General features: G+C 43.9%; 1 protein-coding gene across 8 annotated transcripts in view; it reads left to right on the top strand.

The window, feature by feature from the left end:
- Positions 1–6,987: 6,987 nt before the first annotated feature.
- ATF2 (activating transcription factor 2) overlaps positions 6,988–19,315 on the top strand; it is a 79,884-nt gene continuing 67,556 nt past the window's right edge. For 2 of the 8 annotated variants that reach the window (XM_069982988.1, XM_069982989.1), the window contains exons 1-2: positions 6,990–7,358; positions 18,429–18,499. In XM_069982988.1, the coding sequence (XP_069839089.1) occupies positions 18,452–18,499 (48 nt within the window). In that variant the 5' untranslated portion in view covers positions 6,990–7,358; positions 18,429–18,451. Of the gene's footprint in view, positions 7,359–7,775; positions 7,945–18,428; positions 18,500–19,315 lie in introns of those variants that run through there. The other 6 variants (XM_069982986.1, XM_069982985.1, XM_069982987.1 and 3 more) reach the window with 6 other exon arrangements.

The following is a 19,315-nucleotide window of genomic DNA, read 5'->3' as shown; positions in this document are numbered from 1 at the left end:
TAAATTTCAGGAAGGCTAATTTCCAAAAACTAAGAGAGGACCTTGGGAACATAGACTGGGACAATGCCTTCAGAAATAAAAGTACACAAGAGAAATGGGACATATTTAAGAGCATCCTGGGTAAATCATGTGAACGACACATACCATATGGGAATAAAAGTAGTAGAGTAGAAATAAGAGAAATCCAATGTGGTTAACTTCAGCTGTAAGGGGTGCAATAAATGATAAGAAACAAGCATTCAGACTACTAAAACAAGAAGGTAGTGGGGAAGCATTGAGCAACTATAGACAGAAGAATAGAATGTGTAAAAAGCAAATAAAAGAAGCAAAAATAGCAACAGAAAGAAGGATAGCCACAGAAAGTAAAACGAATCCCAAAATGTTCTTCACCTATATAAACAACAAAAGACTTAAAACTGAAAATGTTGGTCCCCTCAAAAATAATCTGGGTGTAATGGTGGAGGGGGAAGAGGAAAAGGCCAATCTACTAAATACATTCTTCTCTATTGTATTCACAGAGGAGAATCCCATAACAGACGACATGACTAGGGATAATATAAATCCTCCCATAAATCTCACCTGCCTAACACAACAAGAAGTGGGGAGACGCCTTAAAAACATTAAAATCCATAAGTCACCGGGCCCAGAAGGTATCCATCCTAGAGTTTTGCAAGAATTAAATACTGTGTTAGACAGACCGTTATTCATAATATTTAAAGATTCTATTACGACAGGGATTGTTCCACAGGACTGGCGCATAGCTAATGTGGTACCAATATTCAAGAAGGGGTCAAAGAGTGATCCTAGAAACTACAGGCCTGTAAGTCTAACATCTATAGTAGGTAAAGTATTTGAGGGGTTTGTAAGAGATGCTATACTGGAGTATCTTAATGAAAATAATCTTATGACGCAGCACCAGCATGGATTTATGAGGGATCGATCCTGTCAGACTAATCTGATCGGCTTCTATGAAGAGGTAAGTTATAGACTGGACCTGGGGGAGGCTGTGGATGTTGTGTATCTGGACTTTTCAAAGTCATTTGATACTGTGCCGCATGAAAGGTTGGTCTACAAAATGAGGATGCTGGGACTCTGGAAAAACGTATGCAAATGGGTAAGTAACTGGTTGTGTGATAGAAAACAGAGGGTGGTCATTGATGGAACATATTCAGATTGGGTTTTAGTTACTAGTGGGGTACCACAGGGGTCAGTGTTGGGTCCACTTCTTTTTAATATTTTTATTAATGATCTTGTTGAGGGGCTACAGAGCAGAATCTCCATTTTTGCAGATGATACTAAACTGGGTAAAGTAATCAGTACAGAGGAGGATAATATCATATTACAGAGGGATTTGGAGAAGCTAGAGGCTTGGGCGGTGAAATGGCAAATGAAGTTTAATGTGGATAAATGTAAGGTTATGCACTTGGGCCATAGAAATAATAAATACAGTTATGTGCTAAATAATAAAACACTGGGTAAAACTACTTCCGAAAAGGACCTGGGGGTATTGGTGGACAGTAAACTCAACTTTAGTGATCAATGCCAGGCAGCAGCTGCCAAGGCTAATAAAATAATGGGATGCGTCAAAAGAGGTATAGATGCTAAAGATGAGAACATAGTTTTGCCTCTTTATAAATCACTAGTCAGACCACACAGAGGAGAGGAGGGCAACAAAGGTCATTAAGGGAATGGGTGGGTTACAGTACCAGGACAGGTTATCAAGCTTGGGGTTATTTACGCTAGAAAAAAGACGTCTTAGGGGCGATCTGATCACAATGTACAAATATATGAATGGACAGTACAGAGATCTTTGTAGTGGTCTTTTTACTCCTAGGTCTGTAACCATGACAAGGGGGCATCCTCTACGTCTGGAGGAAAGAAGATTTTATCATCAGCATCGACGCGGGTTCTTTACTGTACGAGCGGTAAGACTATGGAACTCTCTGCCACATGATGTTGTCATGGCCGATTCATTAAATAAGTTCAAGGGAGGCCTGGATGCTTTTCTTGAACAATATAATATCACAAGTTATGGGCATTAGATTTCCGGTGATACGTTGATCCAGGGATTGTTCTGGTTGCCATTGGAGTCGGGGGGGGGGGGAGTTTTCTCCCTGTGGTGGGGTGGTTGTCGTCTGCCTCGTGGGGGTTTTTGCCTTCCCTGGATCAACACAGTAGGGTTTCCCTAGGTTGAACCTGATGGACTCTTGTCTTCTTTCATCCTTATTTACTATGTTACTATGTTACTATGCATGTCGCCGGCGGCTGCCAACCGGGGAGTGGCGCTACGGGGCACAAAGATGGTTAAGTTTACTTCATTATTTTCTCACACCCCCTGGCTTCCTGACTTGTTTGAATTTGGTGGGATTTCTTCTTGCACTTCCTGGTGTCCCCGGCCGGGGTGGGGGCGGGCTGTCGCGGCCGTCATGCATGAGCAGAGAGCGGCGGCCGGCCAGATAGTGTGAGGAGCGGTGAGGAACTGAGCGTGCGTGCGGGAGTCAGGGATAGTGAGGAGCGGCGCGGGCGGCCGGATAGTGAGTAGCGGCGCGGGCGGGTGGGAGTGAGTGGCCGGCTGGATAGTGAGTAGCGGCCCGCCGGATAGTGAGTAGCAGAGCGGGCGGGTGGGAGTGAGGGGCAGTCAGAGGCAGCCCCTGTGTGAGCGGCGGCGGCGGTGATAGGGATAGCACAGGTACTACTCCCCTATTATCTGCAGATAATGGGGGAGTAGTACTTTGTATATGTGCCCAGCACCGAGCAGGGAGGGGGGAGGTAGATGGCACTCCTCTCCCTCCCTGCTCGGTGCCCTGCAAATCTATTCATTGAATACATTTATGGGATACTTTGGGGAGCAAGGATACTTGCTCCCCAAAGTATTCTATAAATGTATTCATGAAGTCCCCAAAAGTACAGTGCATAACATTACATTACATACACTGTAATTCCTATGGAGTGTCCAGCAGGGGCGCACTATATATAGAAGTCAATGGTACTCATTGACTTCTATATAAAGAGCGCCACCTGCTGGACACTCCATAGGAATTACACCTTTTGTCATGACGTCACTGGATCTGAGAGAATTCTAACACTTCCTGATACACTAAATTAAGGGAAATAGCAGTATATGAGCATTTCCCATAATTAATGTACATTAGAAAATTGTATAACTTTTCATAAGTAATAACATATAAAAAAATAATTTTGGCCGGACTTCTCCTTTAACATTCTATCATCAGGAGCAGAACAGAGGTAGTGGACATTTCACCACTGACCAGGTACAGCATTAAAGGGGTAGTGCGGTGGTAAACAATTATTCACAGAATAACACACATTACAAAGTTATACAACTTTGTAATGTATGTTATGTCTGTGAATGGCCCCCTTCCCCGTGTCCCACCACCCCCACCCGTGTACCCGGGAGTGTGGTGCGCTATACATTACCTGTCACGTGCCGACTCGTCTCCGATCTTCAGTCTGCGATGTCATCTTCGGACGGCCAGGCCGAATCCCTCCGAGCATCCTGAGTGCCGGCCGCCCTCTTCAGCGTCATCAGATGCTCAGCCGCGATTGGCTGAGCACAGTGTGGCTCAGCCAATCGCAGCTGAGCAGCCGATGACGCGGCAGAGGGCGGACGGCACTCAGGATGGACGGAGGGATTCGGCTGAAGACGACATCGATGACTGAAGATCGGAGACGAGTCGTCATGTGACAGGTGAGTATAGCGCACCACACTTCCGGGTACACGGGTGGGGGGACACGGGGAAGGGGGCCATTTACAGACATAACATACATTACAAAGTTGTATAACTTTGTAATGTGTGTTATTCTGTGAATAATTGTTTACCGCCGCCGCACTACCCCTTTAAGAGCAAAGCTTTGTCACCTGTGCCTGTGTTTTAATAAAAAAAAAATACTCTATTCAGACCATGAAACATGTCAAGGAGGCGGAGTCTATTGTTTCCTAGACCCTAGCACCTCTATGCCTCTGTGTTGTATGCCTGCATCCTTGCACAATTAGTACTATCTACAACACAGTGAGGTATAGGGGTGCTAGAGTGTACAGAATGATACCTCCTTGACACTATTCACAACCCAAATAAAGGCGTATTCTGACACCCATAACTTTCAAATTGATGTTCTGTCCTCTGTATCAGATAAATAAAGAGGAAGTGTACTTTTCACTACTTACCTGGTACATTATTCTAAACATAGTTTTCTTGCCTGTATTTTAATTTAAAAAAAAAGAAAAACTTTATTCAGACCATGAAATGTGTCAAGGAGGCGGAGCCTACAGTTTCCTAGGCCGTATTCTGACACCCATAACTTTTCTCTCTTCTCAATGGAGCAGTGTTAGGGCTTGCTTTTGCGAGGCAAGCTGTAGTTTTATTTCTACCATTTTGGGGAACCTGGACGTTTGCGAAGCCTATTTGCTCATCTGGGTTGAGGTGACAAAAATGATGAATTCTGGCATTGGTATTTATTTTATTTTACAACCTTCACCATGTGGAATTAATAATAAATAAATAACCTTTTAATAGTTCCAACATTTACGGACATACTAATAACGTTTATTTTGTTTTTTTATATTTTCATGTAAAAAATAGATTTTTGATCTTTTAACATTTATATTTGATTAAACGTTTTTAAGTTTGTTTTTTTGCATTTTTTCACTCTGCGATCGCTCATATAATACACTGCAATACAAAAGTAGCCCTTGATTGTTATGTTCCCACCACCCCCTGCCCTACATAGTAACAGTCCCACATTGCTTACATACTGCATACAGGGGTAACAGCAGGATTTTACCAACAAAATGGATTCATCCGCATGCGGTGGCTGCAATATGGGACTCTACTCTTATAGGAATACTAAGACAGCAGGCCTGGGGTTCTTCATGGTTCCCCATTGCAGGGAGGGTGACTGTCCAGTCCATGTACAGTTGCTATGAAGAAGGGGTTAATAATAGGGATCCCATAGGACTAGAGTAATAATCATAGCAGAAATATACTTTTGATAAAGATATAAAGTTATGATCATATATGAATGATAGTAAGAATATTTATTTATAATTACTAGAAATAAAATATTTATTATAACTCTATGTTGTCTCCTTTCTTCTCTTAGGGTATCAGGCAGAATTCTGCCTGCCTCAGTGTGCCATAGCCTGTCATTTCTTTGAGCGGACAGGGGCGGCAGCAAAGGCGTGCAAGCACTCCCATAGACAGGCTATGGCACACTAAGGCAGACGAGATTCCACGAGAGTTCCACCGCAAAATTCTGTCTGATTCTCTCAGTGTCAACATACGCTTACAGTTAGGAAAAAATATTAAAGGGGTATTCCCCTCAAGTGAAATACATTTTTGAGGAAACTCCCTCCTGGAGACTAATATTTTTTTCCATAATTGTTATTATCTTTTCAATCTCCTTCCCCCAGTTCTGAGCTGCTGCTTTTTGCTGAAGACACAGAAAACTGTGTGTGAGCTGTTCTCTCTGTCACTGATCTCCCTTCTTCCCTCTCTTTTCTGAGACTGCTCATGAAAATGGTGTTTCTGGCCATCTATCTCTGCGCTCTCCACCAGAAACTTAAAGAAGTCCAGTGAAAATTTTTATTTAAGTATTGTATTGCCCCCCAAAAGTTATACAAATCCCCAATATACACTTATTATGGGAAATGCTCATCAAGTGGGGGGACATTGAGCATCCCTCTGCCATCATCCTCTCCAGCAGCCACAGCCCGCACAGCTCTGGGAGTCGAGTCGTGACATCACCATGTTATCCAGGAAGTGACATCACCATGTTATCCAGGAAGTGACATCACCATGTTATCCAGGAAGTGAAGCCTTGATGCAGTAGTAAGTGCAGGGAAAAAAGCACTTGATGAGCATTTCCCACAATAAGTGTATATTGGGGATTTGTATAACTTCTCGGGGGCAATAAAGTACTTAAAAAAAGATTAACTTTCCTGGCATTACATAGTGCAGACACAAATGGCCAGGAACACCATTTAGATAAGCTGTCTCAGAAGAGAGGGGGAAGAAAGGAGATAATAGCTCACACACAGTTTTCTGTGTCTTTAGCAGAAAACTGGGGGAAGGAGACTGAAAAGACAGTAACAAGTATGGAAGGAATAACTAGTCACCTTGGAGGGATGATTCATTTTTTATGACAAGAATGGCTATTGATTTAAATTAAAACAACAGCTGATCTTGTCATAGAGAAATGTGTTGCATTGAAGTCAATGTAAACAACGGCCGTTGCTTAAACAATGTATTGAACAACGGCCCTGGAAACTTCACACATCAAAGCGACATGTCAAACGCTTTTATCGGTCAGGGTGTAAGTGTTCAGAGCCGTACCGATCAGGAGAATGAGCTGCCACGAGGGGACGTGCCCTTTAGACTCCCATTATACGGCCGTCTCCTCTCTTGACACAGAGCCGGGAGGGATTGTTCTCACAATTGCTCTGGGTATGAACGCTCAGACCCTGACCCATCAAAATGTATAACAAGTCTCTCTGACATCTCTTGATTAGTTGCTATGGGACCACCAGACAGATTTGGGTTTAGGCAGATTGATAAACCTTGGCATTTGTCTTTATTGCCCATAGCAACCAATCACAATGCAGTTTGTGTGCTCTATTTGTTTGGTTTCCATGGGCAACAAAATCTGAGCGGCTGTTGTGTCAAAACCGCGCAGTGTGAATGTGGCCAAGGAGTCAAATACAGGACAAAAGAGTTTTAATAGCTGACATTGTGAAGCATTTAAAGTCTGGGCTTCTCTATGTTGCACTTCCAATTCTCTATTACTATAATACGAATATAAACACGAAACAGATCAAAATAACCGCAGGACACGTCATCTCTGCACTATGAGAAAGTAACCAACGGCGCATGCGTACAGGTAATAGCGCCTCAAACAGGAAGTACAAGCCCAGAAAGGCAAAGACATCCGGTCGTGGCTCCGCCCACACTCGGCTCTACCGCCGCCATGACTACTCCTGGCATGCCAGTTACCTGACTAGATGACGTAATCCCTCTTGCTGGCTCTCCCCCCACAGCCGGAGCAGCAGGCAGCGATCACACTCTCCCCCCGCCCAGCTGTCAGGCGAGATATCGCGATAACCTGACAGTGAGCTGGTGGGATTTGGCCTTGAGCAAGGTTCAGCCCTTCTAGGGGGGTAAGTTTGTAAACACGGCCGCTCACCTATCGCGATACGAGCTGCACTGCTGGAAATCTTGGCTGCCCGACAGCGCACGATAACATGGCGGAGCCTATAGAGCCGTAATGTGTGTGTCACCAGTGCGGGAGATCGGAGCCACCGCCAGGACTGTCCCCTCCACCCATCCCGCACTCTATGTCAGGTAGGATGGATGACTGAGCTGGTCCCAGGCTGCAGCTTCCCTCACCCAGCGCTGTCTGTCATGATGTCTAGTTACCATGGCAACAGCATCCTTCTTCTCCTAGCCCCCCTGGACCACACACCAGGGACATGCATTGTGACTCCTGTGTCTAGAATGTTCTCTGCCACCATAAGCCCCCTGTATGTGGAGCCCCTCAGTAGTGGCAGGTCACCTGTGTGACAACCATTGTTCCCATGTATACTGGTGATTGGCGTATCTATGGCGACAATGATCATCATTTAAAGGGATTGTCCAAGGGTTACACTTGATCACCTATCTGATTATTGGGGGTCATGTATGCACATCTTTGCATTGTTTTGTGCTATTTTTGTCAGTCCTGTTTAGTTTTAATGAATTTGCTGTGTATATTGTTGACAGGGGTCTTCGGATTCCAGCGGTCGGACTCCCATACTCATCACTAATCCTGTGTATAGGTGATAAGTTGTAATTTTGGGATAACCCCTTTAAGGCTTCATTCACACCTCGCCATCCAGTTCTTGCAATAAACTATGGGGTCACCATCTGAAAATATTGCATGTATAACCAGGTCAGTGTTTCCCAACTGTTGCAGCCATTGGGCATGCTGGGAGTTGTAGTTTTGCAACATCTGGCGACCCTCAGGTTTATTAAAGCGACTTTGTACCCACAATCTGACCCCCCCAAACCGCTTGTACCTTATAGCTGCTTTCATTCCAAGATCTGTCCTGGGGTCCGTTCTGCAGGTGTTGCAGTTAATGTCCGAAAAAAATACTTTTAAACTTGCAGCCCTGTGCCAAACAGGAGTATCTGTGCCCTAACTTTGCACCACCCCTCAGTCCCTCCTCCCCACCCTCTCCATCATTAGGAATGCCACTGAAACATTTTCTCCATGCTGAACACTTGTCACTTTAAGGACACATGTCCTTAAAGTGACTGTACCACCAGGCCCAGGTTGAAGCACTGGAGGCGGCCAACCCACCCTTAGTGGGAGGAAACCCCAGCCCCTCTATGATAGGGTTCCATTGATTCTAATGGAGTCACTTCATGGAGGGGCCTGGGGTTTCTTCCCACTGGGGGTGGGTCGGCCGCCTCCAGTGCTTCAGCCTGGGCCTGGTGGTACAGTCACTTTAACGATCCAGCCCATGTGCCGGGCTGACACAGGTGGGGAATAGGAGGCAATCTGCCTGGAGCATTTCTAATGATGAGGAGGGTGGGGAGGAGGGACGGAGGGGTGGTGCAAAGTTAGGGAACAGATACTCCCGTTTGGCACAGGGCTGCAAGTCTAAAAGTATTTTTTTAGGACAATAACTGCATCACCTGCCGAACGGACCCCAGGACAGATCTTGGATTAAAAGCAGCTATCTGAAGGTACAAGTAGTTTGGGGGGTCAGATTGTGGGTACAGAGTCACTTTAACAACCACATGTGCAAGTGAAGGATGAGGTGTTGTCTGTATCAACCAATCAGATTCCATTTGGAAAATATAAACAGCAATCTGACTGGCTGACAGGGGTAACACTTCCACTTTTTTTCCCCATCAGTGTTGATGCTTCTCCTTTTATGTCGTTGTTGTTGTTGAAAAAGTCTTTAAGACGTCACTTCTGTGTTTATAGGTGGTGCTCGTAGTAAGAAAAAAAAATCCCAGCTATATTCTAAAAGTTCAATCTCGGCACTCGCCATAAGGGCACGTTCACACTTACCGGATCCGCAGCTTATTTTCTGCTGCAGATCCGCAGCAGATTTCATTTAAATAACTGAACACAGCATCAAATCTGCACCATCAAATCTGCTGTGGATCTGCTGCGGATCCTGTAGGTGTAAACGCACCCTAATGCTTCATAATATTTATTGTAGAAAAAAATTCATCACAAAAATAGAACGGCAACAGGACGTTTCGGTTTCAAGCCTTCCTCAACTGTCAGTTGAGGAAGGCTTGACGCCGAAACGTCCTGTTGCTGTGATGAATTTTTTTCTACAATAAATATTCTGAAGCATTATGGTGAGTGCCGAGATTGAACTTTTATAATGTTGTTGTTGTCATCCTTTGATTTCTGGAATCCAGGTGATGAGAATAACTTGGATCAGTCATCTCCAACTAAACTGGGGCTATAGCATATGTAACGGTGGCTGTCAGGGCATGCTGGGCATTGTAGTTTTTGCAATAGCTGCTGAGCTGTGGCATACAGAAAACTGGCTTACACTTGACCAGGTTGCGATCAGGGTTTCAGGGCATGCTGGGAATTGTGGTTTTGCAACAGCTGGAGAGTCAAGGGTTGGAGACCACTGACTCTACTCTGAAGATGGCAGAGAGTGATGGGAGTTTCAGGGCATGCTGGGAGTTGTAGTTTTCTATAAGCTTGAGGGCGACAGGTTGGAGACCACCTACTCAGGAGATGCCAGATTAGTTTATATAAGGGTCCATTTACACAGAAAGATTATCTGCCAAAGATTTAAAGCCAAAGCCAGGAATGGATTTGAAAAGAGGCGAAATCTCAGGCTTTCCTTTATGACCTGATCTCTGTTTATAGTCTGTTTCTGGCTTTGGCTGCAAATCTTTGGCAAATAATCTGTCAGATAATCTTTCTGTGTAAATGGACCCTTAGTGATATCTGTGTAATGGAATACATCGACGTGCCTCTTGTATATTTCTCTCCCCTGGTCGCTGTACCTGTGTGAGCTCCATGTAGAACACTGATAGCAAATATTTACCTGTGGTGTAATCCATGTGTACCTGGCAGCTGTTACTGCAGCCGCTCCATAAAACTGGATATTGGATGGATTGTGCATATATAGATATACTGTAAAGGGGCTTTTTCAGTCTTTACCTGTCTAAAGGGGGCTTCTGAATTAAAGGAGTTGTTAAAAAAAAAAACTTTCAAATTAATTGTGCCAGAAAGTGTCAGAGATTTGAAATTTACTTCTATTAAAAAAAATCTCAATTATTCCAGTACTTATCAGATGCTGTATGTCTTGCAGGAAGTGGTGTATTCTTTCCAGTCTGGAGAGCAAGAGAGGTTTTCTATGGGGATTACTGCTTTAGACAGTTCCTGACATGGACAGAGGTGGCAGCAGAGAGCACTGTGTCAGACTGGAGAGAATACACCACTTCCTGCAGGACATACAGCAGCTAATAAGCACTGGAAGACTTAAGATTTTTTAAATAGAAGTACAGTGGGACCTTGGTTTAGGAGTAACTTGGTTTAAGAGCGTTTTGGTTTAAGAGCTCACAGTTTTTCAAAATTGTGACTTGGTTTAAGAGCATTACTTTGGTTTAAGAGCTCCCTGTGCTGGGTGGGAGGGGGAATGGAGGAGGGGCATGGTCTGCATAGCGGGGTCTACAGCACTGTACTCTGACCCAGGAAGTCTCCCTCACCTTCCAAATCATGGCATATCCACGTCAGGCTGGGGCTTACATCAGGGGACAGGATTGTAGAGGTAATCTCTCCATAGCTGTAACCCCTCTCTCCCCAGACAGAGAGCGCTGCATGTATGTGCCCACATCTGTCCTGCTCATTCCTTCATGCTCCCTGCAGTCTCTGTCAGCCCTTGTGTTTCCTATCTTCTCCATTACTGTACAGTAACTTATAATTTAGAAGAAACAAACAACATCGCACTTCATAGGATAGTAATCCAAATCCACACAATCCAGACTTCCACAAATCCGATAGTTCAATAATCCATAATCAGAAAAAATGTGTGGTGTAATAGGTAGTCAGATCTACCCAACGATATTACCTTATTCTTGCAGCACTTCCATCCGGATATACTGTCCTTCTGTAGCTAGAAAGACGCATACTCACAGTATATACTTTCCATTGCTTTATTTTTCTCTTGCAAGGTATATCGCAATCATAGCCCACAGGCTGAGTAATTCCATGAACACATGCCAAACACTATGGCCTCCCGCCGGACGTCGGTTCAGTAACTTATAATATCACAGATTCTGCTGTTTCTGAATGTTTGTTTTATTTGTTTTACATGTTATTCAGAATAATAAATCATTATTTTTGGGCCTGTGGAACCAATTGTCTGCATTTCTATGATTTCTTATGGGAAAATTTGCTTTGGTTTAAGAGTGGATTTGGATTACAAGCGCCGTCCCGGAACGAATTATGTTCGTAATCCAAGGCACCACTGTAAATTACAAATCTCTGGCACTTGCTGGGACCAGTTGATTTTGTGAAGAAATGACAGGCTGCTAGGGTTGCAAAGTAATAAAATACACTGTACTCATCTTGTCAAGTCCAGTCTGCCTTGAAACACACTACAGCCAGTGACTAAGGGTTCCAGTGTGTTCAGGACAACATCAGGAGAGGAGGGAGACCAAGTTACCAGAGGGGTATATAGAGATGTCTGGGTGGACCGGAGTGATGGTGCTGGACTTGATAAGTATAGTGTATTTTATTACATTATACCCCTGGCAGGCTGTCATTTGTTTATGCTTTATATCAGGAAACCCCTGTAAAGGAGTTATCCAGCGAAAATCCAGCGATTCTTTCAAATCAACTGATGCCAGAAAGTTATATAGATTTGTAATTTACTTCTATTAAAAAATCTCAAGTCTTCCCATACTTATTAGCTGCTGTATGTCCCGCAGGAAAGGTTTTATTTTCAGTCTGACACAGTGCTCTTTGCTGACATCTCTGGCCCAGACAGAAACTCTGTCTCGGTTTTATATGAATCCCCATAGAAAACCTCTCCTGCTCTGGACAGTTCCTGTCTCGGCCAGAGATGTCAGCAGGGAGCACTGTGTCAGACTGAAAATAAAACAACATTTCCTGCAGGACATACAGCAGCTAATAAGTATGGGAAGACTTGAGATTTTTTAATTGAAGTAATTTACAAATCTATATAGTTTTCTGGTATCAGTTGATTTGAAAGAAAAAGATTTTCACTGGACAACCCCTTTAATAATGAAGAGTTCTATTCACTTTCTGTTTTACTTGCTTGTTCACTTCCTTATTATTTTCAAGAATTAAAACCTTCTTCTTCCCATCCTGAGGTTGGAATCTGATGTAACACATAGCTAAGTGTTTACCGGGGATTGTCTAGACTAGATACCATTGTAGTAATGGCTTCCATCAGAGGCAGCGCCTCCGTCCTCTCTCCTGTCTCCTCTGATACAATCTGTCAGCCTGGAGTCCAAACTGTTTGGTTCAAGGAGGAATCATGGAATCACATGACCTATGATTGCCATCCGTTGTGGTAAATAAAAAACACCACAGATGACTGTTCGGAGTGTTGGAGATGTTAGGGTGTATGGCAGATTCTTTGCCTTCAGACTACTCCATTCATCTGAGAGCTGCAAACAGGGAGATAAAATACAGTAATATATGTCTGTTAGCTGATGACTGTCTGTTAAGTTATAAAACCATGTTTAATAAAAGCTGTGCTGAGCTGCAGCATACATGCCATTTCCCTCCCCCACAATAGTCCCTGCTTGGCTTCAGGCACTGAGTCTTGTACATTGATCATATAGGGCAGGAAGGGGTGGTGGAGGGAGGAGACATGCATACTGCAGCTCAGTCCAGACAAAATGTGACTCGAGCTTAGAAGAAAAGCATGGTTTTATATTGCAAGTGGGAGCTTCTTGCCAGCAGCATTCTGTTGATGTGCCCCAAGTACAGTAGGGAATGTTTTGTGACTGCACTGGGGTGGGAGTGGGGGGTGCTGGATTTACACATCCTTGTGTTGGTGTGGTACAGCACTTCTGCTACCCATTGACTTCCAGCCAGGCTTGTATAATATTTCCCAAGGCCTGGAATATGCTGTGCATTGGGCCATAAAGGGCATTGGGCTTCATACGTGACCCTACATGCAGTCCTGTAGACAAGGACTCATAGGGGGGAATTTATCAAACATGGTGTACAGTGAAACTGGCTCAGTTGCCCCTAGCAAACAATCAGATTCCACCTTTCATTTTCCAAAGAGTCTGTGAGGAATGAAAGGTGGAATCTGATTGGTTTCTAAGGGCAACTGAGCCAGTTTGACTTTACACCATGTTTGATAAATCTCCCCCATAATATACACACAATATAGATTTTAGCATTCATCTAAAGATACAGTGTCCGAAAACACAGAACTGTTGCCACTAATGCTCATATACCCCCAGGACTTACAGTAGTGCTGAATAGCACAAGCAGGCAGTCACAAGAGAATTGTACAACGCAGGTATCACTCTGGCAGGTAATAAGAGCAAGAACAGCAACTCACCAACAGATGACCGGAACTGGAAATAATAGATTGGAAGGTGGCAAGGACTTGATAATGACGGCAGACAGGAATAAAACAGAAGATGGAGAAGAAAGGACTGTCCCAGCTAGCTGTCCCTAGACTTTCAATAAAGTCTAAACTAATACTAGACAGACTAGTTTTCGCTACATTAGCCCAGGACCATAAATAATCAATAGCAAGAAACAACAAGCAGGATTTACTACTTCAAAACACAAAACTGAGCAAAACCAAGGATCTAACCTAAAGGATCTACTAACCCCACTACCCAGTCCTGAGCAGTCATGATCCGATCCAGAGCAATAAATCAGGCTGTGCAGAACAATAGGCCAGTGGGCCGAAACGTGTCCTTGTGACCTATCTGTGATATACTACACTGACTAAGCATCAATCGATTAGGGTGAGTGATTCTTCACTATGTGTGCATAGCCATAGACTGGAGAAAAGGTATAGCAGAAAGATTCCTGCTAGGCATAACAAGGATTAAGTAAGGTCAAAGGTCACATATAAATAAAGCAGTGTATTCTGCGGGGCACTAAACAAAGGCTGTGTGGCTGGATGGATTTATGGTCGAGGTTTGGGGAAGGGTGGAAGCTGTCGGCTGTACATTTATACTTAATTGATAAAGGTCAATGATATGGAAGCTCTTAGCTGCAATGTTATTATCTCCCACTCCCAGTAATAAATACCAGACAAAACACAAGAAAAGAGGCCACATTTGGCCATTTTTTTTCTACAGTGACCTCTCTTTATTGGCGTCTGTTTCTGGATTCCACCAGTGACTTTTGTATTTTTCAAGTTTTATCCAAATAACCTGGTGGACACCTCTTATTGCCGTGATTTAAGGCTATGTTCACACTATGTAAGTACCGTAGTAATCACGGCCGTTGTCGGCTATTTGCAACAACGTCCGTGATTGCTATGGTACTTACATAGTGCTGCACCTGAGGGAATCTCGGCCAGAGTGTATACACATAGTATACACTCTGGCCGGGATCCCTAGCAACGCCGTAGAAAACTGACTTGTCAGTTTTCTGCGGCAGCTATCCATTGAACGGCCGGTGTCTTACAGAGTGGGAACATGGCCTAAGAACAATTCTTTTCTGTTTGCTGGGAAATAGTCACAATCTACTTACACTGTGTAAGGCTGGGTTCACGCTGCGTTTTTGCAGTACGTTTAACATATCCACTCAATGGCCTCATTCACACTGAGCAAGAACGCTGGAATTCAGTGACTGAGCTCTCCGCCGCGGAATTTCGCTGTGCTCAGTGTCCTGCTTTGAGTGAAGGAGAGGGTGCGTGCTCCTCCGCTGCCACCGCTCTACGCTGAAAGAAATGATATGTCATTTCTTTGAGTGGAGAGGGGAGGAAGCGGACGTGCCCGCGTCCTCTCCTTCACATCAATTTTTTTTTTGCATACACAGAAATGTGGTTGACCATGTTCTTCTTTACGTTAAAAGTTACCATTTAAAAATGGATCTGTTAAACAGAATGCAAAAAAAGCAATGTGAACCCAGCCTAACCGGGATTTGTTATGTCACTAGTAATAGTCAGGGGTCCAGGGTGGGAACAAAGGGAAAAGTATCGCTCTTCCTTCTTCTAGGACCGGCTGATATATTTCCTCCATTGCATTGCGTTGCGTCAGATAGGACCTGTCCACTCTCCTCATGTTACCGATGGAGTTAAAGGGGTTATCCAGCGCTACAAAAACATGGCCACTTTCCCCCTACTGTTGTCTCCAGTTTGGGTGGGGTTTTGAAACTCAGTTCTATTGAAGTAAATGGAGCTTAATTGCAAACTGCACATGAACTGGAGACAACAGTAGGGAGAAAAGTGGCCATGTTTTTGTAGCGCTAGATAACCCCTTTAATAGTTGTTTTGCAGCTTAGTTCCATTGAAGTGAATGGAGCTGAACTGTAATACCACATACAATCTAAAGACAGGGCTGGTGCTGTTGCAAGAAAGTAGCTGTGCTTTTTCTAATTCTGGGTAACTTCTTTAAATTGATCCATAGGCCCCCATTCACCAATAAGAGGCCAAAAGAGTGTTGTTCATATAGAATAGCACAGCAGACTATACCGTAGATGAGGCACCATTCCATACAGAGGGTCCGATATAGAAGGTATACAATGCAGAGTACTTTTTTTGTAGCTCTGAATGGCCATGTCTCACTCCTGAGATACAGCCAGGGGGAGTGCACAGTGTGAATGGGCCTTAAAGTGGTATTCCACTCAGGTGTCATATTGTCTCCTTCTCTGAGTTCTGAGCCTGCTGCTGAAGACACAGAAGGCTGTGTGAGCTGTTCACTCCGTATCCCCCTTCTTCCCCTACCTTCTGAGATGGCTCATGTAAACAATGTCCCTGACAGGCTGCCTCTGCACTCTATAATGCTGGAAGGGTTAATCTGAGGTCAAGTTGCTGATGACCTCACTGTGATTAACCTTCCTGGCATTACAGAGTGCAGATACAGCCTGTCAGGGACTTCTTTACATGAGCGGTCTCGGAAGGGGGGTGGGGTGGAGAATGAGCAGCTCACACACAGTTTTGTGTCCTCAGCAGTAAGCTAAGAAAACAAAAAACAGAAAAAACAAACGTGGTGCTCAGGGTCCATGCTGTCCACAAAAAATGTGCTCCAAAGACATTCACTATTTCATATAGCAGAAAAGTTAAATACAAAAAGCATAAAAACATGACGCGTTTTGGGGACCAGTACCCCCTTCATCAGATAAAGACAAGTTTACTTGTGCACAGCGCTGACCGTGAGCACCACGTTTGTTTTTTCAGTTTTTTGTTTTCTTGTATGATATGCGCCCCTGTTTGTAGTATCCTGTTTTAGTGGTTCAGTCAGCTTGGCAGTCCATCAGTGTGTCCAGCTAGTCGGACCTAAATCCAGGACGTGTGCTAATAGACAAGCTGCCTGTGCCTGTTTTTGTTGTTGCTTTTTTCTTCATTTCAGCAGAAAGCAGCAGGCTCAGAACTGGGGGGAAGGAGACTGAAGATAATAACAAGTATAGAACAAATTGTTAAGGTCCTATTACACGGGCCAACTTTGGCCCGATTATTTTAGTAAACAAGTGCCGATCTGCTAGATTGTCGCTCGTTCACTGAACCTATTAGACGGCCCGAATCGGGCAGTAAGGGCGGCATGGACATCGTTAGCGTTGCCCAACCACTGTTACCTTACCGCTGCCTGCTCCCAGTCTTCTCTCCTGTGCTCCTCAGCTTTCTGGACCCGGCTGCAGCAGCCAATCACAGAATGGGTCCGCCGCTTCCTGTGATTGGCTGAGCAGCCTCTCGGCTCAGACCCTGCAGCTGCTGGGAAGTTGCGGAGCACAGTAGAGGACACTATATACTTCCAATAAGGAATGCAAAACACTAAATGAAAGATTCTCCAGAATGGTTATGTCATAGGGAGAATGCTGACACGTTGTCTCCCAACATGCAAAAGAGGGATGAAAGTGAAAACCTATTATACCGTATGTCAGAAGACTTTAGGCTCATGCAAACTTCATTTCATGGTTTGCATTCGGAATATGAGTAGGACTATGTGAAGACATGAACATTATACAGACATGAACATTATACAGAATGGAGGGAAGGCAAACACTGAAACAAGCTTTCATACATAACTATGGTCTCAACCTTTGGCAAATCTATGCTTGGTTTTGGAATATCTTTATCGCTAACCGCGTTGAACATTTTATAATGCTCCAGTGCTCGATTCGAATAATAAACCCCATTGAAATCAATGGAGAATTTGAGCATTTACCAGGTGTCCCCTGCTTGGCAGACTGGAGGATGCCTGGTTCACCTTTAATTTTTGGTTGTAATTCCTATATATTTCATTTACACATTACAAATTAGAACGAAATGACGTTCTACGTTATTGCAAAACACATTAAAACTCCGCTGGTTTGCCGTCCATTGACAGGGTGGGGGAACATAAAAAAGAAGTATTATTCACCTGTACCAGTGCCCGTGCAGTGCTGTGTCCCGCTCCTGGACCCCAGCCTGCTGTCTTCCTAGCTGGCTACATCACGACCCGGATGACGGGGGCAGGACACTGCTGCAGTCACTGATTGGCTGAGCCGGCTAAATTCCACCCACTTGTGACGTCGAACTCGGGTTGTGACGTACGTGGAAACCAGGAGAAAGACACCCGGCATGGTACAGGAACCCAGTGATGCGGACCAGCGTGGGCACAGGAGTCAGAACAGCATATTGTCTTTTTTCATTTCCCCCACCACCTGCACATAATGATTTTTGTCCCCCCATTACCACCTCCCCCCTTTCCCTCCCGCTAGACTTCTCCTTTATAAGATATAGATTTGACACGGCAGCAAAAATGAAAAAAGGATATAGCTTGTAACACTGTTTTATATGAGATGAGCTGAAACAAAGAGAAATAAGTAATTCAGACAGACCTGTCCTGTCTCGTGGTAGGTTTTCTGCTTTGTGGTGTTCCTCTGTTATTCCTCCTCGACATCTAGAAATAAATTGACAATTGGACAATATAATTTCCCTTGTCAATAGTTTGTGTCCATATACATCGCGACCTGCATCGGCATCTATGGGTCACTATTACAGGGTAAATTAATGCCCAGATTGACAGCACAAGGCACAGTTTTGAGCAGGGATGGCCTTTATTTTTATTTTTATTTTTTTAGAAAGTAATGTGGTTTCAATCAGAAGGCCAAAGTATAGAAAATAGGGCTTATATACGTATGTGATCATGAGTTGAAACATATGCATAGATCAAAGATGTATATGAAACCGTGTGACATTATATATACCTATAATAATGGATATCTGTCTCTCCCAGGTAATCACTAGGACCTGTAGAATATGAGTGATGACAAACCATTTGTATGCACTGCCCCTGGATGTGGCCAGGTAAGATATGGCATAAAAAAAAAAAAAAAAGATCTAGAGCACGGGAAAATTTTATTCAAAATGTCTTCAATGAGCAATTTAGAATTGTCTTAAATATGAAAATTCTCAATTGACTTACATTTTATAGTACTTGAGAGTTCCCTTGCTATTGCAGTACTTTACTGTCCCAATAGATGGCACATTATGTTAGGGAGGTTGCCATTTTAGCGGGGCAGGGTTGTAATACTACACACACAAGCTGAGGACAGATGTGAACCGTTTTTTTTTTTTTTTTTTTTTAAATAATTCTCAATGTAAACCTTCAATTTAAACTGTAAATTGTAAATAGAGCCTAAGTTACATACTTTACATTGTGAAGGAGAGGGAGGTATAAAGTATCAGGACTACCTTCAGAGGGGGTATATATACAGCATGGGGGAACAACTACAGAGAGGGGGGAGAGGTATACAGTGTGTGAATAACCCCTTAATCCATTTTGACGTTCAGGGACATCATCATGTGTTAAAGGATGTACAGAGAGAGCTTACAACACCGACCCTCTCTGTACAGCGCCGCCCCCGGCTATTAGCTAGGGTGGCCCAATCGCAGCACTGGCTAATTAACCATTTAAATGCTACTGTCAAAACTGCGGTATTTAAATGGCTTGAAAAAGCATTCACCTGGGTTCTATTGACGGGATGGCTGCCCCTTCCGCGCAAGGCGATCATAGAGGGGCAATCCCTGCTTTCAGCTGGGCTGGGGCTCTGACGCTGATTCCGGCTTTGCACTATGAGTTCTATCAAGCACTGATTTCAGAGATCAATGTAGTTATAATAT

The sequence above is a fragment of the Dendropsophus ebraccatus genome, chromosome 9 (genome assembly GCF_027789765.1).
Source record: "Dendropsophus ebraccatus isolate aDenEbr1 chromosome 9, aDenEbr1.pat, whole genome shotgun sequence".
Lineage (NCBI taxonomy): Eukaryota > Metazoa > Chordata > Amphibia > Anura > Hylidae > Dendropsophus > Dendropsophus ebraccatus.
The sequence above is the reverse complement of the archived record's forward strand: the minus strand, read 5'-3'. Positions and strand labels throughout refer to the sequence as shown.